This window comes from Oryx dammah, unplaced genomic scaffold (assembly GCF_014754425.2).
Source record: "Oryx dammah isolate SB20612 unplaced genomic scaffold, SCBI_Odam_1.1 HiC_scaffold_5, whole genome shotgun sequence".
Taxonomy (NCBI): Eukaryota; Metazoa; Chordata; class Mammalia; order Artiodactyla; family Bovidae; genus Oryx; species Oryx dammah.
Window position 1 is genome coordinate 106,458,259 of NW_024070189.1, and position 23,361 is coordinate 106,481,619.

A 23,361-nucleotide genomic window follows, 5' to 3' on the forward strand; every position below is an offset into this window, starting at 1 on the left:
CCCCTCACAGAGTGCAGCTCAAAGGAGAAGGGCAAGTCTCTCCCCAACCCACCCCTCTCTGTGAGCAAAGGCTTGGGGACCACTGAGGAGCTCTTGTCACGCTGGGTGAAGTGGTGGGGTTGCTTGAAGTCAGGGTGGAGGAACTGGAACCCCAGGGTGGACTTGCCTCTGGCCACCCCGCATGTCTCAAGTGGCTGAGTGAGCAGGGCTATTCCTGTGACAGGGAAGAAGGCTGTATCTCCTGATGCCTCCTGCAGCCTCTCTCGCTGTCCCTGAGGTCAAGGCTGTGTTGAGTGTACAGCATGCAGTCCTTGAACTCAGCCTTGAGGCCAGCAGGGAGTTCTGCTCCGAGTTGTCCCCAGCTTGCGGACACTGGCTGCAGGAGCCATGCCTGGACCCTGGGAGAAGACTGGGCCCCTGCAGGCTCCACGTTTCCCCAGGGCCTCCCTAGCCTGCCTCATCCAGCAAGTCCCTTTGGCCTGCCCTACTCCAGCCTTATCTTCTTGCTCCAGTCCTTGCCCAGGGACTAGTCCCAGGCAGTCCAGTGCTGGGACAGAGGGTGAGTGGCCCGGGGAGCTCTCAGCTCAGTCTCCTCTGCCTGAGCCCTGCCCTGAGACACACTTCTGGTGGATATTTCCTGAGGGCCTGTGTGCGCCGTGTGCCGTGCTGGGTGCTGGGATCCTGCAGGGAGCAGGACATGTGGTTCTTGCCGCCTCAGAGCCCACTGTTTAGAGACAGGAGACTGAAGACAAATTCCACGCACAAAAGGATAATAAAAATGAGCATTTCAGAGTGTGCTAAGTGCCATGAAGTCACCAGTACAAGGTGAGGTGGTGGAGTGTGTCTGGGCTTACTTTAGATGGGAGGGCCCAGGAAAGGCCTTTCTGCACACAGGGGGTCTGTGCTGACACCTGTAGGAGGAGCCAGCCCTACAGGGTCTGTGGGAAGATGGTCCTTGCTAGAGAGGGAAGGAGGAGCAGTGACCCTGTGGCCAGCATGCATCCTGCTTCTGCGACAAAGAAAGGCGCCTGGAGGAGAGGGTAGGGAGGGCGCAGAGGCCCCGGTGGAAGCAGTCAGGGCCAGGCTGGGCCTCCTGGCGGGCAAGGACCTGGGACTCTGTTCCCCGGGTGTGGCCCAGGGCAGGCTCCAACCCAACCCCATCGGTAGCCCCTCCAGCAGGAGGCGTGCTGGCTGTGGCACCCATGAGGCCTTTCCCGGCATCCGCAGCGCCTGCTTTGGCCGTCCATGGTCCAGACGGCATCTCCCCCATACATCTGACTCTGGGACCACCTGAGTGTGTCCTACCTGCCCAGCACTGGGCTGGCAGGGCTGGAGTCCTCGTCCTCTGAGGAGGTCGCCCCTGGAGCTGCTGAGCTGACCTGCATGGGATGGAGGAGACGGCAGGCAGGAGGCATCTGAGAAGCACACGCCCTGGTCTGGGGCAGGGGCTGGGGGTGTGGGTGATGGTAAGATGCGGAGAAGGTGGGAGAAGCCAGAGGCAGCTGGGTGTGGCCAGGGTGGATGCGGGACTTCCTGAGATTGTGGGGCCAGAGAGGTACTGGGGGGCCATCTGGAGGCAGCGGGACTTGTGGGTGCAGAGTCTGGTGTGGGCCTTCACGGGGTGGAGGAAGGCGAGCCTGTGGTCCCTGCTGCCACAGACAGGCAGTGGCTGCAGCCTGCGAGGGCCCTGCAGCGTGTCTGCCCCAGCGCTTGGTCCTCCTGCGGCAGGCGACCCAGGAACCGGCTCACACCACGCCGGCTGCCAAGCACTGTCCCTCGCAAAAGCAGAGAACACTGAGGACAACTTCAGCCTCTGGCCAGTGCATCTTATTAGTGAGACTCCTAACTCACCCATTCTTGGATCTGGTGAAAACTCATCCTTTCTCACTGCCCCGGAGGTTAGATTGCTGTATCCTGTATCAGTGCTCTAGCCTGTGTTGAGGGTGCTGTGGTCACGCCTCCCAGCAGCTTCTTGAGCTGAGTGGGGTCTGGTGAACACGCTCCACAGTTACGATGGGAGCCCCAGGTGAGGCTGACGCAGCAGAAGATGGGTCACACTTGGAGAAACGCTGGTTACAAGGGGTACAGGGTGAACCCACCCATCTGCGATGGGCAAAATAATGGCCCCCAGAGATGCCCAAGGCCTAAACCCCAGAACCAGTGACTATGTGACCTTCCATGGTAAAAGGAACTTCGCAGGTGTGACTTTGAGGTGGGGATTACCTCAACCCAGGATTGCCCCGGATTATCAAGGTGAGCCCCAAATAATCAGTGGGTGCTTAAAAGCAGAAGAGGGAGACACAAGAAGAGTCAGGGAAAGAATGTGCGTATGGAAGCAGGGTCAGAGAGATGCTAGGGACTCTGCTAGTTCTGAGTGTGGAGCAAGGAGCCATGAGCCAAGGAATGTGGGAGGCCTCTGGTGGTTGTGAAAGGCAAGAAACGAATTCTCCCCTAGAGCCTGGAGGAGGAACCAACCTTGCTGACACCTGTTTTAAGCTCAGTGAGACCCATGGGAGACTTCTGACCTACAGAACTGTACACGAATACCCTTGCATGTGGCTGTGGTAGAGAATCCGCCTGCAATGCGGGAGACATGGGTTCGATCCCTGGGTTGGGAAGATCCCCTGGAGAAGGGAAAGGCTGTCCACTCCAGTATTCTGGCCTGGAGAATTCCATGGGCTGTATAGTCCATGGGGTCACAAAGAGTTGGATACGACTGAGCGACTTTCATTTGTTTTGAGCCAGTAAGTTTGTGGTAATTTGCAATAGTGGTAATGGGAAACTCAGACACTGTTCCACAAAAGAGGCTCAGAGCAGGCGGGCAACTTTTGGAGGTGGCACAGCAAACTGGGGGCCCAAGCCCCGCATGCTTCCCATTAACTGCTCTAGGGGCACAGTAGGAGGCAGGGAGGTCAGGATCAAGCTGCTGCCCTCGGAAGGGCCCTCACTGGGCAGAGTGGATATGTATTGGGCCTTCCTTGGGAGCTCATTTACAGCACAGATGACCAAGACTTTGGACTCAGAGGGTCTGTGTGGGGCCCCGGGAATCTGCATCACAGCATCAAAATGATTTTGTCATTATTGTTCAGTTGCTCAGTCGTGTCCAACTCTGCGACCCAATGAACTGAAGCACACCAGGCTTCCCCGTCCTTCACTATCTCCTGGAGTTTGCTCAAACTCATGTCCGTTGAATCAGTGATGCCGTCCAATCATCTCATCCTCTGTCACCCCCTTGTCCTGCTTTCAGTCTTTCCCAGTGTTAGGGTCTTTTTTAATGAGTCAGCTCTTCACATCATGTGGCCAAAGTATTGGAGCTTCAGCTTCAGCATCAGTCCTTCTGATGAATATTCAGAGTTGATCTTTAGGATGGACTGGTTGGATCTCCTTGCAGTACAAGGGACTCTCAAGAGTCTTCTCCGGCACCACGGCTTGAAAGCATCAATTCTTCGGTGCTTTATTGTGCAACTCTCACATCCTTACGTGAGTGCTGGAAAAACCATAGCTTTGACTATACAGACCTTTGTCTGCAAAATGATGTCTCTGCTTTTTAATATGCAGTCTAGGTTTGTCATAGCTTTTCTTCCAAGGAGCAAGCATCTTTTCATTCCATGTCTGCAGTCACTGTCCACAGTGATTTTGGAGCTCAAGAAAATAAAAATCTGTCACCGTTTCCATTTTTTTTCCCCATCTATTTGCCATGAGGTGATGGGACCAGATTTCATGATCTTAGTTTTCTGAATGTTGAGTTTTAGGCCAGCTTTTTCACTCTCCTCTTTCACCTTCATCAAGAGGCTCTTCAGTTCCTCTTCACTTTCTGCCATAAGGGTGGTGTCACCTGCGTATCTGAGGTTATTGATATTTCTCCTGGCAATCTTGATTTCATCTTGAGCTTCATCCAGCCTGGCATTTCGCATGATGTACTCTGCATATAATTAAATAAGCAGCATGACAGTATACTGCCTTGATGTACTCCTCTCCCAATTTGGAACCAGTCCATTGTTCCATGTCTGCTTCTAATTGTTGCTTCTTGTCCTGTGTACAAATTCGTCCGGAGACAGGTAAAATGGTCTGGTATTCCCATCTCTATAAGAATTTTCCACAGTTTGTTGTAATCCACACAAAGGCTTTAGCAGTCAATGAAGCAGATTTTTTTTTTTTTTTCTGGAATTCGCTTGCTTTTTCTATGATCAAATGGATGTGGTCAAAATGGTTTCCTGACCTTCAATTGTTTAGAATCTACCAGCAGAATAAAAACACAGAAGGTGGTTTTAGGACAGCCAAATATCCTAAGTGTGATGCTGGCAACCTTGACTGTGTAACAGTGTGTGTGAGCAATGTGGCAGTGGGATCCCAGGTTTCACACCCATCTGGTCAGCTGGGACCTCTGGAGGCTGCCACAGAGGCAGTGACATGTGGCTGCAGGTGCAGTGTTGCAGGCTGAGTCCAGGGAGGGGTAAAGGCTGGGCGGGGGCTGGGCGAGAGTGGAAGGCAGGAGCATCACGGCCACTGCTGAGCCATCTGCTGGAGGTGGAGCCAGCAGGATTGGAGACTCCTCTACCCAGGCAACCTCTTGTCCTCAGTCATCAGCTCAGCTGGAGTAACCATTTGTGTCTTATTAATGGGGCACAGAAGCCTCTCAGCAGGTGTTTGTTGAAAAATGAGGCATTGCAGGGGACAGATGCAGTCCTGGAAGTGGGGGCTCCGGGGAAGCATCTTGGCCCAGATGAGGAGTCCTGGCATAGTTGTGCAGAAGGATACATTTTGATTTTGTGCAGAGGTGGCAGTGAGACCTTGGGGAGTGGGGCTTTTTGCCTCCAGCTAGCTGCTGGGCTGTTTCTAGACCAGGGGATTGGGAAGAGACTGGGCCAGGTTGCCTGCCTGTGCTCAGCCGCAAGCCCCACATCCTCGCATCGTCACCATCCTGGCTGCCCTAGGGTCTCGGGGCTGGTGGTCCGGGGCGGTCCCTGCACTTCTCTGCTAGCTCAGCCGTGCACATTTGACCATTTGATGTCTCCCGCCACTCCCCAAAGGAAGTCCTTTCAGTTTTCTGAGAGTTGAAAAACTAAACAAAAATACGTTATTTATGGAAACAATTGTGTTGAGTCACCCTTGAATTTGGAAATAAACAACACAATCTTGGATTCAGCCAGGATCCATGAAAGAATAGCATAATCTTGATCTCTCTTTATCCAATTTTGGAATCAAGATTAATCCAGCCTAAACTGAGTTGGGTGGCTTTGAAAGGCTAGATAAGATAGTGGGTTTCTTGAAAATTTAGTGAAACCTGATCTGTAAGGTTGATTTTTCCTGGAGAGGATTCGGGGGTGGCAGGGGAACTCTTTGACTACCATTTCACTTCCTCTGATGGACACTGATCCAGTCAGGGGGTTGGGAGGCCATGCAGTGCACAGTGGCTAAGAGCATGGCGCTGGCACCAGCTGCTCTGGCCTCAGACCCCCTTTCTGCATACTCTGGCTGTGGCAATTTATGATTTTTTCCTGCCTCCATTTCCCAGACTTTAAGATGGAGATGATACCAACCTCATAGAACTGTTGAGAAGATTAAATAAGTTCATATGTCTGATGTGCTTAGTATCATCATTCCTGAGACAATTTTAGTGCTTAATTTCTAAAGAAATTCTATCTACTTCTTAATGATCACCACATTTGTTAGAATACTATAGATTTTAAAAAAAATGTCTATCATAACTTGCCTTTTCGACTTTGTCTGTTACTTGCATATTCTTTATTTCTTGATCGTATTGCCAGAAGCTTGTCTAGCTTTTTAATCTTCCAGTTTTGCTGATTTTTTTCTCTCATTTTTATTTTCTAGTTTCTTGTCCCTGCCTTCATTATTCCTCCTCTTCTCTGCCTTTGAGCCTGCTCTGTTGGTCTTCTGTCAATCTCTTGAAAACTGAACTCATTGAAAAAAAAAAAACTGTCCTTTTTTGATAAGAATATTTAAGCCTTAGCTGGATCAAATTTGGTATGTGGTGCAATTCTGAGGTCATGCACTTTTAGAAATATCATAATTTTCCTTATGATTTCCTCTTTCATCTAGATTGCTCTGTATATTGTTGTTTCCAGATGTGGGAGATCTTTTCAAATTTATTGCATTCTCATAGAAAAACAGTTGTGTATTTTTAACTTCAGAATTTATCGATCATCCTCTGTGACCTGGTATATAGTCAGTTTCCTTTAAATTCTATGTGTGATCAAAAGGAACTTGCCTATTGGGTATAATATTCTTCATTATGAGTCCAAGTTAAATAACTGGCATTTTAGTCTTTTACTGAAGAGGAAAGCATTTACTGAAAGCATTCAGATTTCCACTACCTTTTAAATTTATTTATACCCTTGGTACTGTCAATCATTACACACACACACACACACACACACACACACACACACACACACACATACACACACTGATTCTTTAGTAGGTTCTCTTAAGTCATGTGGGACATATTTACCCACATGAATGACGCCTATTACAAACACTACTAACATATCCACACAATATTTATTTACATGTTTATGTATACTTGTAATGGTATACAAGTATACCATAATGTATACCTGTCTTTGTCCGTAAAGTACATGCATAAACCTCATTATTCACGAGTTTACGAACATTAAAAAATCAAGCCAAATGTAAAAACAATCAGTGGAAAGAAATTAGTGACTATGTATCAGCATAAATGTGTGTATATAGGAACACATGGGTCTATATAAGTGGATGTGCATGTGTGCATGTATACTAACCAACTGTATGTATGGAGACAAAGAAGGCTCAAGCGCACGTGGTAAAATGTTAACCTTTGGGAGCTGGGGTAGGGAAAGATACACAAGCACCTTTTGGGCTATTTTTGCAACTTTTCTGTCAGTTCGAAATTATTTCAAAATGAAAAGTTAAAAACTTAATGCAGTCAGTCAAAAAGACTGGACGGAATCAGCTTCCCTGGCCCCAGTTCTAAGAATTTAAGTCTCAAAAAGAATGACTGGAAATATTCAAAGAGAGAAATATGAATCCTCTTGTGATCCCATCTGAGGTGGCAATTGAACCCACACCTTACTCCGAGCACAGGTTGCTGAAGGGAAGGAACCAGGTGTGGACCCTGCCTTCCTGCCAGAGCTGATGCCAGGAAGCCCTCCCCGACAACAGAGTGGTGGTGAAAGATATCAACGGAATGAATGAATTGTGAAATTCCTGCTCATGGCAAGGATTATCGCCTGAGGTTAATAACTGCACAAGGTATATGGTGGATGGGCCCCCTGCAGAAGCAAGCCCATGTGGACAACTTTCTAGTTATGAAACAAAACATAACTGCGTGACAGAGGACCGGACTGGCACTATCTGAACCCAGAGGTCAATTTAGCATCATTGACAGTGGGTCAAAAAGATACTAAACATCTTCTGCTGGGAGTTCATATATAGTAGCGAGCGGCCCCCAATGTTTCTGGCACCTGGGACAGGTTTTGTGGGAGACAATTTTTCCACAGACTGGGGAGGGGGATGGTTTCGGAATGATTCAAGCACATTACATTTATCACGCACTTTATCTCTATTATTATTACACTGTCATAATGTAGTAATGAGAGCGATGGGAGGCAGCTGTAAACAGATGAAGCTTCACTCACTTGCCTGCCACTCACCTCTGGTTCCCCAGTCAACGGTCTAGCTGGGGAGCCCTGACCCTTTATATATATATACATATACATATATATATGTAGGACACAATATTGCTTACATTTCATTTAAATAAGCAAAGATGTCAGTGAGTCTATCAAACCTTTGGATATGCTTTCTAGATCCAAGAAATATCAGAGACAGAGGGCATGGTCAATGCAACCCCGTGGAAGCAGCCACACAGAGCCAGGAGGTGCATATACTGCATGCTGACCTGCCTGACAAGGTAGGTTGGTGTCAGGGAGGGTTAGGACAATCTTAAGAACATGACAACCAGAAACCAGACACCAGGAATGCAAGGTCTTCAACTGGACCCTGGCAGGGCACACTAGGAAAGGACTCTGGCGACACTGGGGAAATCCCAAGGCCCCGGCTAGTACACCTGATGAAAGCTTACTGATATGGACAGCTGGTGGCCGTTAACTGAAAAATGAAGGTTATAAAAGGCAGGTACAGCATGACTGGGCTTCCAGGTGGCGCTAGCAGTAAAGAACCTGCCTGCCAGTGCTAATGCAGAAGACAGAAGAGACAGGCTTGATCCCTTGGCGGGGAAGATCCCCTAGAGAAGGAAATGGCAACCTACTCTAGTGTTCGTGCCTGGAAAATCCCACAGACAGAGAAGCCTGGCAGGCTGCAATCCATGGGTTCACAAAGAGTCAGACATGACTGACGTGACTTAACATGCACACACAGTATGACCTCATTTGGGCAAAAAGCAAAACAAAAAATCGTCTAGATATGTATGTGTCCACAGAAAATGATCTTCAAGTACAGTTAAGTACAAAGAGTGGTCATCTCCAGATGGGGTAATATGGTATGTTCAGTTTCTCATTCTTATGTTTTCATATGTGTGTGTATCTTTTTTATTAAAAAAGGAAGTAGATGAGAGAAGAGAGAAGAGAAAGGAGAGAAAATGAAACTGCTTTTCAATTTCCCTTGTGAAGGGGAGCAACTCAAGGGTGATGCTGAGTTAAGCAGCTTTTTCTTTTTCACGCAGGTGACATAAAGATGACAAATGATGGAGAAGAGGAGGGGCAGTGACGGCACAGGATAGAGGTGATTGTAGCAGTGAAGTTCCTGAAAGGGGCAGGGGTCAGCCCTCATGGGCACAGGGACAGTCAAGGTGAGGAGGGTGGGTAAGGGGAGAGGAGGCAGGCCTCCACATGCTGCACTCTTTCCCTGTCGTGTGTGGTGAGGGAGCTTTCTTTGAGAAAACCCGAGAACAAACACACACAACCGAGGGTTCTGGTCAAATAGTTGTTTTTTAATAGCATCTTTAGAATGATAATTTGCTGCTTAAAACACCCGAGTCATCAACTTTACAACAGAGAGCTGGACAAACTTAACTATTAGTGAAATTCTAAATTGCAACTCTAGCCTAGATTAAAATCAAGTGAAAACAAAGTAGCGTGACTGCCATTAGATGAAAAATGGCGAGGCATGCTCAAGGTGATAAACTTCTAAAGTCATGCCCAGCTTGAGCCAGGCTGTGCTGGATGGGCACAATTCTCTAACAGCCACTGGAGGGCAGCTTGGCCTCTTGTGGAATCACAATTGTGTACTCTTCAAAACACATCACTTTATTCTCACGGAACAAGGCCAACACACGTTTCTGCCCTGCTCCCTGCCCACGCACTGACCTGTGAATACTGAGACAGCACTTGGTCACACTTCTTAGTGGCCACAAGATATCAAAGGTGTAGAAATGAAGGCGAGGCTGGCACTTACTACCTGATCCTCCCAAGAGAAAATAAAAGCATAAACTCTGAAAACCAGTGCAATTGCCAAATTAATTTCTTTTCTTGAAGCAAGCAGATCAGAGGCAGCTGCTGAAGTGTTTTCATTATTTCTGTATGGTGTCCATCAAGATGCTTCCTCCTGACCTTGTGGCAAGATAACATTCCACAAGAGCTGAATGACAAGTCACTGGGCTGAGAACTCTAGTGAGGAGGCTGGCAAAGTGCTGGCCACGTGGCTCTGGGCACTGACTGCCTCAAGGCTCGGTCCTGCCACTCAAGGCAGTCAGTCACCTTGTGGATAAATTTCCAGAAGGCCTGTTCATGCTCATAAAACTGATGGATGTCACAAGCTGGCGGACAGAATGCTTATGAGGAATGATAGCATCAGGATTAACCGCAGCATCAGAAAACCCAGTCATTTTGCTAGACTACAGGCCTCTAGTGGAACATGGCTTTTAAAGCTCAGGCCACCTGAGACTGTGTTCATGAGTGTGGCCTCACTTGGAGGGTGTGTGCTCAGGCTGTGCAGAAATATTACATTCACATCTGCGTCCATAATTTTAGGGTGCCCTGAGGTGATGAGGCTCTGGGGGCTTTTGCATATGAAAGAGGGTTGTGAGAACTTTGAGTTTAAGCTAGAGAAGGGAAGACTTGGAGCGTATCTTTTCCACTAATGTATTAAAGCCTGTCTCATAAAAATGGGTTGGACCCATTCTATTTCACCCAAAGGAAAGACCTTGGACCAATGGGTGGAAGTTGCGGGAACCAAGTTTTCTGTTCAGTTAGAGAAAGAACTTATTTTACAATTTGTTCATTTATTTCCTTTTGGCCCCGCAGGGTCTTCCTTGCTATACGCCGGCTTATAGCAGGGGACCAGGGCTGCTCCCTAGCTGCGGTGGACGGGCTTCCTCTCACTGCAGGGGCTTCGCATCGTGGAGCGCGGGCCCTAGGGGCACAGGCTTCCGTAGCTGTGGCTCGCAGGCTCCAGGGCGTGGGCTCAGTAGCTGTGATGCACAGGCTCAGCTGCCCCGCAGCACGTGGGATCTTCCTGGATCAGGGGTCGAAACCATGTCCCCTTTATTGGCAGAATTCTTAACCACTGGACCACCAGGGAAATCCCAGGAAAGAACTTTCTAACAGTCAAAACTATTTAAAAAAGTGCAGTGGGAGGAGCATTCTCTTCATTAAAAGCATCTGAGCAGAGGCTGGATAACTTCAGTGCTTTGAACGGCAGTGTGAACTAGATAACCTCTTTGTTCAGTCCCATTCTCGATGAGATCTAGCTGCATAGGCAAAATAGAGCCAAGACTGTATTTCAATGCTCAGCACAGAACTACTTCTTTAAAATGAAGAGGTGCACTTAATCATATCTGTGTTTCTATGAATTCTGTACTATAAACCAACAGTTCCTATGTTGCAGCTAAGTCCCATGTGGAAGGAATGCTGGAAACAACCCATTTCATCGAATCGAGTCTCTATATGCTCTTTCGGACACAGAACAAGAATGTCGACTTATGCTGGGGCTGAGAGTAAAAATGTCCCTATCTATACCCAAGATCTGTCTGCAAAAGTGTCAGAACCATTTAGAAAAGAGAAGATCAGGAGAACCCTCCTGCAGGCTCTGCCTCCCTCTAAGACCATGAAGCATCTAGAAGCTGCTTCTACAAAGGAGCTCTTAACATGGTAACCACCAGGGTTCAGGATTCCTCAGAAAGTTTGGCAAAATCTTGTGCTCATGGCCTTTTTCTAAGGCGGGGGCGGGGGGTGTGTGTGTCACAGTTTTCATTAGATTCTCAAGTGTGTTCATGACTGTAAGAACAGTAAGACCCGCATGAGTAGGACAGCATTCTGAGGGGCAGCCCTGTTGTGCCCTTTCCGACGTGGCTGCAGCCTCCTCAACTGTTGTGCAGGGGGTCAGAAAATTGATTCTGAATTTCCCCTCCAATGCTAACGTCCCACAGCACAGAAATGGCAGAGCAAACAGCCTTGTTCACAAGGACTTCCTGGGCCCTGAGGAAACAGTGAGCGGCAGTGCCCAGTGGCTGCCGGGACAGGCACATCCCTCTTAAGTCACGGCCACATTTGGCTTCCAAGAGATGTTGCTGGGACTCTGTTACTGTTGCCAACTTTCCTGATGAAAGACCAAAAATATCAAATAACTGCCTTACTGCCAAAGGTAAGCTTACACTTAAATACAAAATACAATCTTCAGGAAAGTATACAGTAAGTTATTTTGAAATACTGATTCTGGGAAAGATTGAAGGCAGAAGGAGAAGGGGACAGCAGAGGATGAGATGGTTGGATGGCATCACCGACTTCATAGACGTGAGTTTAAGCAAACTGTGGGAGATGGTCAAGGACAGGGAAGCCCGGAACGCTGCAGTCCATAGGCTCACAAAGAGTTGGACGCAACTTAGTGACTGAACACCACCACACCTCCTCCCATTAAAAAAATCCCCCCAAAATCTGTATGTACCATTTAAGTCAATAAATTTAAAGTATTTCAGTACTATCTACATTGAAAGTGGGAAGAGGGAGTAATAGAGAAATGGAGTCCAGATCGTTATCAAGAGACATGTTTTCCTATTCCATGTGACTGTATAGTCACAAAGAGTCAGACATGACTGAAGGACTTTCACTTTCCTTTCCTAGAGATCTTTAAAATTAAGACTGATACTGACCCATCTGGAATGATTCTAGTCCCAGCAAGAAGACAGTGAGCCATTGTGCGCCCTTCTATTCCTGTGGTTTTAAGTAGTAAACATCCTGCTGCTGCTGCTAAGTCGCTTCAGTCGTGTCCAACTCTGTGCGACCCCAGAGACGGCAGCCCACCAGGCTCCCCCATCCTTGGGATTCTCCAGGCAAGAACACTGGAGTGGGTTGCCATTTGCTTCTCCAATGCATGAAGGTGAAAAGTGAAAGTGAGGTCGCTCAGTTGTGTCCGACTCTTAGCAACCCCATGGACTGCAGCCTATCAGGCTCCTCCATCCGTGGGATTTTCCAGGCAAGAGTACTGGAGTGGGCTGCCATCGCCTTCTCCGAGTAAACATCCTAAAGTACCTCCAAACCAGAAGCAAAATGAAAGAGGCTAATCCATGCAGAAAACTACAAGCACACAGGCACCATTAAGGATTTTAAGTGACACAAGGAAAGACTGATTGGTGGAGTCTTCTGGCCACTCTTGCGAGAAAACAATTATTCCAAATATTCAGTCTTGCACTGGATGTTTCTGAAGATTTAGATTCAGGAAGTTGTAGAATATTTTCAGTAAGGGATCTGACAGAATCCCTTTTGCTTTTCAATTTAAAAACATCTATTAATATTGACTGAGATGACAACACTCCAGTATCTGCTTGTGTTCATGTTAAATCTGTAATCAGAGATGGTGATGTAGAAATACACAGTCAAATGTCATTTAAAAACACACAAAAATTGGACATGTTATATACTTCTCTTTTAAAATGTATTTGTATTATTTTCACCAATCAAAACACACATAATATATTTTATTATAAAACATTAGGCAATGTTACTTTTGAGATATGCAATCTGAAAGGTCACACCTGTGTTTACTACCAGTATGAAACACCAGAGGAGTTACATTAGAAATCAACCATATGAACTCATCATATATGATTACCATGACTTTACACAGCATCAAACCCGGATTCAAACAGTCGGGCATTCAGTGTTTGGACTTTGGACTCTGGGTGTCAGTAAGGGGCCCTACCAAGCATTTTCTCCTTTCAGGACTGCAGCTCTGAGTTTCGTGGTGCACAGATAAGCAGAGCCTTGATGCTGTCTCCTGTTTCCACAGGGGATCAACACTGAGCAGGATGTTTCTAGAATGCTCTCCTACTCTGACAGACCCTGTCTGCTCTCTGGAACCTGCACTTAAAATGAAGACCTGACAGGGTAGGCAGTCATTTCCTTTTTAACAAAAAACTAAGTCAACAAACAAAGTGAACCTAGTCCAAATTCCAGGCTAATAATAAATTACCTGGTTTATAAAAATATGCGTCCAAAATAGTTACTTCCAGGGCTGTGTACAATATAAATTACAAAAATAAAATAGAAAAGATGAAAAGTTGAGCACATTTTTCAGTTCTTTATCCAACACCAGAATTTATCCATGGAGAGCAGTGTGGAACCATCTGCACTGCACCAGGTCCCTGGCACGTCCCAGCTCAGGAGGGAGGGCCCTGAACTGGGGTGAGGTACGTCTATGGAGCTCTGCGGTCCGCAGCACCGTGGCCTGCCGGGGTGCACTCATCACTCGCCGATGGAAGGTGGTCTTGGCAGGAAACCCGTCCACACCATCACGGACTTCATCCGTGAACACAGGAGGAATCAGTGAGCAGAAAGCCACTCTGTATGGCACCTAGCTCCATTTATAAACGGCACCTGGCTGAGTGTACAATCACCTAGTGGGACTTCCATGTGCCCTCGCGTTCCTGTGCTGCATATACATAAGCTGAGGACAGATAATGTATTTTTAAAACTCTCCCCTTTCCTTTTCTTTTCAAAGACAGATTTAGTAAAGTCTTTTTAAAGAATGTGTATTAGGTCACTTTAAGATGTTTATATATGTACAGCGATAACTTTCTTCACTATACCATCAGGCCTCTGAAGCCAAAATAATCCTCAGCTATGTAACAGGTGTTTCTGCCCCAATCCAAGTTAGTATTCCATCTTACAGCTGAACATGTCTAAACATCACAGTAGAAAACTATTTATTACTTCAATATTAATTTTGTTCATCAAGGGTTCTGGTTTCCAGTGATAAGACCAATAAAATACAAATGGTGTAGAGAGAATCATATATTTTAGATAATATTTATAATAAACTTTCTTAATAAAGTTCCTCCTCACAACACATTCCATAGAATGTGACAATGTTGACCCAATAGCTTCCAAAATAACTGAACAAAAGATACGAATCTGCAATAGAATAAGCTCCAGGGGAAAGCGTTACGAGCACAGGCAGCCACATGTGACCAGCATAACTCCATTTCTGCAATGACACTTCAATACTCAGTATTTTACTGAATCTTGAATAATTTCCATATTAGTCTGAAAGTATCAATTTCAGGTGAGCAGCTTAAAATCAGGAAATATTTACTAGTTAATAATTGCCCTTTAGGACAGTTCCTCCCTATCCCTCAGAAGGTCTTCCCTTAGGAACAGGAAACGCCTCCACAAAGTGGAAAACCACCACAAATAGCCATTCTGAACCCGCTTGCTTCCTAAAACAGACCAAAGGGGGTTTAGGTGGTTTCTTTCATAAAAGAAAGAAAGTTGAGGAATAATGCTGTGTTGGAAGAGGGAAACTCTGCCTTGTGAAATCATGTATCTTACCCTAGAGGAGGTAAGAAAGGACCCAGTCCAGGCGCAAGCAAAACAAGCACTCGGCAAGTGACTGCCATCATCTTTAGTGATCACTTCGTAAAATTCTACTCTAACAGCAGGTGATGGGGTCAAGAATCTATTTGCCATATATGATTGACATGGGTGTTCAGTGGCTAATAAGGAAGATGAAGTTCTAGGTAGCACTTCAAATTAGTAAGTCCAGAAGACCAAGAAAAAAGAGATGGGGTAAAGAGGATTTTAAATGTATATGTTTTAAGCAGCATAAAACAAAACTTAAAATGCTATCGTGCAGTGAAACTGAATGTACAGTCATCCAGACTAACACAGTTTAGAGAAAACAAAGTGTCTTGGTCTTAGCAGTGATAATTCTCAGCCTAAAACATGACAAATTAAAGAAAAGCTACATTTTTTTTCATGATATAGATTTAATTATATTCCTTCTGAAATATGAAAGAAAGTTAATTCATACCCTAAAAGAAGGTAAGATACAGTATGATGGTGGCCAATTAATACACATAAATCTAGTTTTTTTTTTTTCTGGACAAACACAAAATTATTTAAGAGGATTAAGAGACAACTCTAGAAGCAGCACTACCTTGAAGATTATTTGGCTTTATAAATACTGATTTCCAAAGTGCTAGAGGGCAAATCCAAGCAAGCATTTGTGTCATGCATATAAATCCCAACAGTTACTGAGGATGAGAAATGATCACTATTACCGCACAACTTAAAAAAAAAATTCATATATTCTAATTGCTCACCTGAAATGACCTTGAACAAAATTTCTAAATGTGTGTGGTTTGTATTTTTTTTCTTTAGACAGAATCTGCTTCATTTTATAATCTAAGCAAGGCAAGCCTAGTACAACTGAGTAGGGGCAAGGCATCACGTTTCTTACATGCAGAACATGGAGTTTTTCTATTTGGTTCCATCAACTCCCCAGTATTTCACGCCCGTGGAAGTGAGAGTTCCTTCACTGACGACAAGCTTGCGATTTCTAACTCATCATCGACAGCCTTCCAGGGGTCCTGTCGAGGCGTCCAGACTGCTGTCTGTGTCTGAGGCCAGCGTCTGCTCCGTGGACATGGATGAAATGTCATTGATGGACGACGACTGAGAAGGAGTGGCGTTGCTGCTTACTGCTGCATCTGTGCTAAGAAAACCAAATATAATAAAATCTGAGGCACGACACTGCTGCAGACCCAGGCAGTGAGGCTTCAGGCCATTTCTCAGCTCTGTCCTTTTGCAGTTTCCTTTACTATTAGTATAGACAAGAAGTTAGTTGACTGTACATTTTGAACTTTTTGTGGAGTCTTTCTTTAGGCTCAAAATCCCAAGTATTCCTCTGTCTTTCACTGCAACATTCTCTTTCTTCCTGGTGGCTAAACATCACACACATGTATAGTCATGTTAACTACCTTAAAAATACCTTCTGGTTTTAAAAAGATATTAAAAGAAAATTGTTGAATTTATCCTAAAATTATCAGTATCACAAAAGGCTCAAGTCCAAGTAGGATTCAAGTGTCATCAGACATTTCATAAACAATCGAAGGGGGAAAACATCAACCTTTGAATAATTCTTTTGCAATAAAAAATACCTTCTAAAAGAAGGAATGATACAAACAAGAAAAAAATAGGAACAAAATTTAATGGACTCTTGTTCATTTTATATTTGCCTTCTAAATCCCCAAAACTGACATTTCAAGGCAAATGAAACTAATCTGTTTCCCACCATCTATATTTTAGCCTGGTTTGAACAAAAATAAAACATCCAGGGGCTCAGAGGTCAGTCTTAAATTTGTGATTAGTTGACTATAAGCATCTAAATTTTTCTTGAAGTTATACGATCTCCATGACACGTGTCATGCTGAATATAAAATTCAAGAATAAGAAACAGCCCCATATGTACTTACATGTGTGTGGAGTGTACATGTGCTTTCCAGTGGGAGTGGAGTGAATACAAATGTGAAATAAACGTAAGTAAAGATAGTTTTGTTTAAGGTAGAACCTTACAGATGGTATTATAAGTTAATACCATATATACTACTACTAAGTCACTTCAGTTGTGTCCGACTCTGCAACCCCATAGATGGCAGCCCACCAGGCTCCCCCATCCCTGGGATTCTCCAGGCAAGAACACGGGCGTGGGTTGCCATTTCCTTCTCCAATGCATGAAAGTGAAAAGGGAAAGTGAAGTTGCTCAGTCATGTCCGACCCTCAGCGACCCCATGGACTGCAGCCTACCAGGCTCCTCCGTCCATGGGATTTTCCAGGCAAGAGTACTGGAGTGGGGTGCTACTGCCTTCTCCAATACCATATATATTATGCCTCTAATAGTCATACAGCTTCCTAATTGTTAGTCAGACTTCTACCACTAAGAAGATCAACCACAAAGATAGGAGAATCATATGAACAATTTTCTCAAAAGAAAACCAAATTCCACTTTATCTAGACTTATGTTAATTTTCTTTTGTAATTGGTTGGGGGCAATATAAAGAAGGTCATGCACGTTGAAAAGCTTTAAATTCAATTCCCCTATCTATAAATGAAAATGACAGTAGCTGTTACAGGATGAACCGAGAATATTCACAATACAGTTGGTTCACTCACTGCCTGTCATCAATAAAATGTTAGCTGCTACAACCAGAGCAGACCGAAAAGAGAAAAGTATTTCACACAAGGAGTTTTCAAATCCAATGCTGGTCAAGGCGGCACTTAAAACGCTGTTGCCATTTGCAAAAAAAGAATAGAGAAAGAAAAGTATTATGTAATCAAACTATTAAAGCAATCACTAACCTGAAGGTTGATCTTTTACAACACCATTCTTGCTTCTTTCTTCCCAATCCATTACTTCTTTGTAAATTAGCTCTTCAAATAGAAATGCAAGTTAGAATGCTTCATCAGTTTCTCTGCATCTCTAAACCCTGCTTCCAAATAAATTGGAACCACTCCAAGGACACTGTGATGTGCTATTTTTAACCGTGATAGACAGACAAGTAATAGTTTACCTAGACCAAAATATAATTTGATTCCTTGTATCTTTTCAAACCAATTATATCTTTTCAACCAACCAATTATGAAGGCCATAAAAGCAGGGCAGCTCTGGATCCACTAGTGGGCTTTACAGAGTTGAGGGTAGGGAGAGAGTGAAGAGAGAGACATGGGGAGTGGGGAGAGAAGGAGGAAAAGTACTAGCTAAGTGACTCTATCAGAACAGTTTAACTGCTGGATATTCTCACATCTTTTTGCACAGTTTTTCCTCCACCATTGCGGTTCTTCAAATGTAAACTCCTCCAGATTGGCCAGAAATTGGTCTAGTTACCTAAGTTTTTTCTTGGTTTCAATCTCAGTTTTCCTCAATTTTCATTTGTCAGAAGAACTACCTATGAAGTAAGATACTAGCAGCATCCTAAAAGTTTGGCATTCGTGAAATAAAATCAGCACAGTGCAGGCACAGAGCGAGGCTGTGGCTGTGTGCACTGCAGGCCACTGGTTCCCTGAAGCCCACGGAGTGGCTCTTGGGCAGGACACGCTACCATGTTTGACTTATGCTGACCACAGTTCTCAACTATTATTGATTCTGCTTTTTAATGAAATATTTTTAGTTTAACCTCTTTATTACTGGTTTAGTTTCTTGTGGGTTGTCTCGTTAGAGTGGTAATAATAACTATTTGCATATTTTTGATCTGCAATTTCATCCAAACTCTTATTTTAAAACGCATATAGAACTACAAGGCTTACAAATACAGCAGAAGTTCCCATGACCCCAGTGGGGTCTCTCATATCTGCTTTACAGGGGCCTGTGAATTGGGGTTACTCAATAGTTTGCAACATGTTATCAAGTTAAGTGTAATACACTTACTGAATTTAGTTTACAAATCAAGATTCCATAACGTGAGATGTGTGAAAAGCCTTTGTTTTTGTCTTCTGAAGCAAATATGCAATTCATACATGTTCCTCTCTAATTTTGCTATCTTCAAGTTCTTTATCTACTGGGAAGTGGGAAGAGAGAGGATAAGGGCTGAAAGGTCTCCACCCCTCCCTTAGAAAGGCTACTGTCAAAAAGTGTTAAGTTGCCCCATTTCAAGAAATGTGTAACAATCAAAATAAATTCCATCTTTACCTTTCCATTCTTCAATTGCATGTTCTCTCTCTTCCAACTGGGCATCATAAATTTGAGGTGGTGGCTAAAAATTAAATTTTACAGGTAAAGTTAATAGTTGAAAAAATAATGAGGCATGAAGAAAATGAATCACTTGTAAGACTTCTAAAATACTTATAAAAAATAATAAAATATTTATAATATTGATGTAATTTCATTCAATATGTGGCTTAAAGATTTCTAAGTATGATATTTACACTGGTTTCAAATCAAAATAATTACGGAATAATTAACCAAAAATAGACCTATTATATTCCTGCTAATCGGAGAAGGCAATGGCACCCCACTCCAGTACTCTTGCCTGGAAAATCCCATGGACGGAGGAGCCTGGTGGGCTGCAGTCCATGGGGTCGCTAAGAGTCGGACACGACTGAGCGACTTCACTTTCACTTTTCACTTTCATGCATTGGAGAAGGAAATGGCAACCCACTCCAGTGTTCTTGCCTGGAGAATCCCAGGGACCGGGGAGCCTCATGGGCTGCTGTCTATGGGGTCACACAGAGTCGGACACGACTGAAGCAGCAGCAGCAGCAGCAGCAGCATTCCTGCTAATAATTACACTCTAAGGACATCTGCCCAAATGTAATTATAAAATTAGCAATCACAGGCTGCTTCCTAGAGATCCATTCTGGACACGGTACTGTGCTAGGAAATACAGAAGCTGCAAAATATAACTCAAGTTTTTAGTTCTTCCTGTTAGAACTCCCAAATTCAGTCCCCAAATCGTAAGTGGATTGCTTTAAAAATTTACTTAAAATCACGTTTATAAATCAAATTCTTTTCCTATAAAACAATGAATAAAATGGTGGTTAAATGCACAGGACAAAACCTAATAATGAGCATGTGAACGTGAACGTGAAAGTCACTCAGTCGTGTCCGACTCTTTGTGACCCCACGGACTGTAATAGTCCCTGGGATTCTCCAGGCCAGAATACTGGAGCGGGTAGCCTTTCCCTTCTCCAGGGGATCTTCCCAACCCAGGGATCGAACCCAGGTCTCCTGTATTGCAGGCAGATTCTTTACCAGCTGGGCTATGAGGAAAGCCCAATAATGAGCATGCCACCATGTAATTATTTCACTTTCAACTAAAGACCATCCATACCAGGGATGCTATAGGAAAATGCACATGAGCACCACACTCAGAAGTGGAACTCCTCTAACAGGTACCTCTGGGGAAGGACGTCCAGACCTGTGATTTTCAGCAAGTTTCTTAGCCTGACAGGATACCTGAACAAGATAATAAAAGCAAAACCCAGGCACAGTACCAGGTACACAAATGGATGGCTAAAGACGGTGATATTATGATCACACATCAGCATCGACATAAATGAAGACAATTACATCACCACAGCACAAGCATGTTCACCCTGAGGTACTTGGAGCTCAGCCCCAGTAAGGAGTCCTAAAAGGGGTTTGACCCCGGCTCTATGGCCTCAAAGTAATCAGGAGTCCTTTTAACCTTAAATCTTTGTGTAGCCATTTCAGACTGACAGACAGAAGATCCAGCGAAATGTATACCCTGCCTTTACACACAAGTCTTTTCAAAATAGATGCTTACCGCTTCTGCTTCAGCAGGGTCATACCAGACAGTGATATAAGGGTGACGCAAAGCTTCATCTACAGAGATTCGCTTGTCGGGATCTATCACTAACATTTTTGATAATAAGTCTCTGGCTTGACTTGCTAGGGTAAAAACAAATATTAGATTAACAAAGTAACAATTTTATCCTGAGAATCACACAATAAAGAACTAAATGTGACCGCTCAGACAGAACAAAAATTTAACGCTGAGAAACTGGTGATAAATTCAGGATTACTAGTCTCTTTCTTTAAGAGTAAATCAAGCAGCCATTTCCTACAAACCAGGCTTTCCAAGGTGCTTTTGGCCTGAGTTTGGGAGGGGAGAAGGACAGGGCATAAGGCTGACAAGCCATGGACAGGGAGGGTACAGGAGCTAAGCCGAGGGTGGCACTGCCGAGAGTGCGCACATGAAGCACGGGCAAGCCTTTTCTCTTGATGCCACATCAAAGTGAAACCGAACAGATTAAGCCACACAATGACTTCACATGTGCATCATAGTCAACAATTCACAGATATCTCTGCTTCGCCCGTGCTGTGCGTAGTCTCCCAGTCGTGTTCGACTCTTTGCAACCCCATGGACTCTAGCCCACCAGGCTCCTGTGTCCTTGGGATTTTTGAGGCAAGAACACTGGAGTGGGTAGCCATTCCCTTCTCCAGATGATCTTTCCAATCCAGTGATCGAGCCCAGGGATCTTGAGCCACCAGGGAAACCCTCTGCTTTGCCTACAATGTACACTTAAAAAAAAAAAATCTAGAGATTAGTAGCTAGGAAAAAATTCAACAAGTTCAATAACTTGGTTAAATACAAGGCTCACCTAGGTTTCAGCAATTAAAATTCACAGGTGGGACCTCCCTGGTGCTTTAGTTGCTGAGACACTGCACTCCCGGTGCAAGGGGCCAGGTTCAACCCCTGGTCAGGGAACTAGACCCCACATGCTCCACCTGAGAGCTTGCACACGCAACCCAAGACCCCACACGCCACAGCGAAGACCCAGGACAGCCAAATGAATACCAAAACCAAACAAAGTTCACATGTGTAGGCAAAGGAGAGATGGAACGCTTCTGAATGAGGCACAGTTTGTCTTGATGTAGAGAAAATCAAATCTATTATTTTCCCTTAAACACATTAAAATGTGACAGGCACAGGATCAGGGGAAAAGGCCTTTTAAAATTTCTGACTCTTCAAATGGGCGACAATCTTTATTCAAGTATTCTTTATACCTGATAACAGTTTGAATTCCATTTGCTGTAACTAATATAAGAATCTTTCAGACTATGTAAATATTTTGACCAGAGGCTTCAGTTTTGTCCCCTTTATTGAGGACAAAACTTCTAGGTCTTTAAGCTTTCTTTCTGAAATGCCTTCATTCTGGTCTATAAATGACTTTTGAGGGTTTTCAACTATTTCATCTTTCAGTTTTCATAGATTTTAGAATGCAAATATAAAAAGGGCTTCACAAGATTAGGGAAACAAGTATAAGAAAAAAGGATATCTTACTTTTAATTTTGTCTCGTTCAGATTCTGATGGGAATATCCAATCTGGAAAGAGTTCTTCAAATTTGATTCCAGGATACTTTGGTCTGTTTTCTACATAATTCCTCACAGTTGGCTGAAGTTTCTTCATGAAATCTGCAGATGGTGTTCCTAGCTGCTCAATAACTTTATTCCACTGATCAATATCTAAGGAGTCTCTTGAGGAAAATACAACTGAAATGCCTTATATTCATATTACATAAAGTTGCATCATTTAAAGAGAAACTTAAATTATACTTATCAATGAATAATTAATCAGGCCAGCTTGCTGGGTCAGCAGAAGCATTCTGAAATAATATTCAAATAAGGTTTGGGTTCCTAGTTAAGAGTATTTAAAAAAACAAACAAACTCTGCACCATATAAACTCTGGTCACAGTTTATTAAATCAACACAGTGAAGTCTTTATGGCTTCCTATTCTAGATCAAAATAAAGTTATCTTGAAGCTGAAGAATACCTATGACTGAAAGGCTTAAACATGAAAGTAGGTAATAATTATGTAGGCAAATTGAAATCAGTTCATCAATCAGTTCTCATAATAACGGGCTTCCCTGATAGCTCAGTTGGTAAAGAATCCGCCTGCGATGCAGAAGACCCTGGTTCGATTCCTGGGTCGGGATGATCTGCTGGAGAAGGGATAGGCTACCCACTTCAGTATTCTTGGGCTTCCTGTGTGGCTGGCTCAGCTAGTAAAGAATCTGCCTGCAATGCGGGAGACCTGGGTTCAGTCCCTGGGTTGGGAAGATTCTCTGGAGAAGGGAAAGGCTCCCCATTCCAGTATTCTGGCCTGGAGAATTCCAGGGACTATACAGTCCATGGGGTCACAAAGAGTTGGACACGACTGAGTGACTTTCACGTTCACATGCTCATTATTAGCGACTTTCACACCTCCACTTCTCGTAGTAAAGCTATGTTAGATATAAAGCTCTCTGAAATAGACAGACCTAACTGACTGCTCAGTTTATGGCTGGGAACCACCTTGTAGGCTTGGCAGGATGGGGTGCACGAGAGAGGGGGTGGGAGCCGGGGCTCTGGACTTTCTGAGCCCTCATCATATCATCTCTCACTGTAGCTGGGCTTACATTGAGCAGCGACAGCTTTGAGAGGTCATTAAGTTTTACTTGGCACTGACTCTGGCTATCACTGCAATATAAATGAGTGTGTTTTACTTTCCTTTCAAAGTACATGACCTAGGTTTCAGACTCCATTGTGTGTTAGTCACTCACTGGGTGTCAGGAAGTCAATCTCCCTTGGGTCTCATCTTCCTATTTGTCTCTTTTTCTGGGA

General features: G+C 44.3%; 1 protein-coding gene across 4 annotated transcripts in view; it reads right to left on the bottom strand.

Moving 5' to 3' along the window:
• Positions 1–8,932: 8,932 nt before the first annotated feature.
• The window catches only part of MAPK9 (mitogen-activated protein kinase 9), a 72,156-nt gene continuing 57,727 nt past the window's right edge, over positions 8,933–23,361 (bottom strand). For 2 of the 4 annotated variants that reach the window (XM_040241411.1, XM_040241412.1), the window contains exons 8-12: positions 22,040–22,222; positions 20,519–20,643; positions 18,922–18,985; positions 17,595–17,666; positions 8,933–15,946 (exon numbers count right to left, since the gene is read on the bottom strand). In XM_040241411.1, the coding sequence (XP_040097345.1) occupies positions 15,804–15,946; positions 17,595–17,666; positions 18,922–18,985; positions 20,519–20,643; positions 22,040–22,222 (587 nt within the window). In that variant the 3' untranslated portion in view covers positions 8,933–15,803. Of the gene's footprint in view, positions 15,952–17,594; positions 17,667–18,921; positions 18,986–20,518; positions 20,644–22,039; positions 22,223–23,361 lie in introns of all 4 variants that reach the window. The other 2 variants (XM_040241414.1, XM_040241413.1) reach the window with 1 other exon arrangement.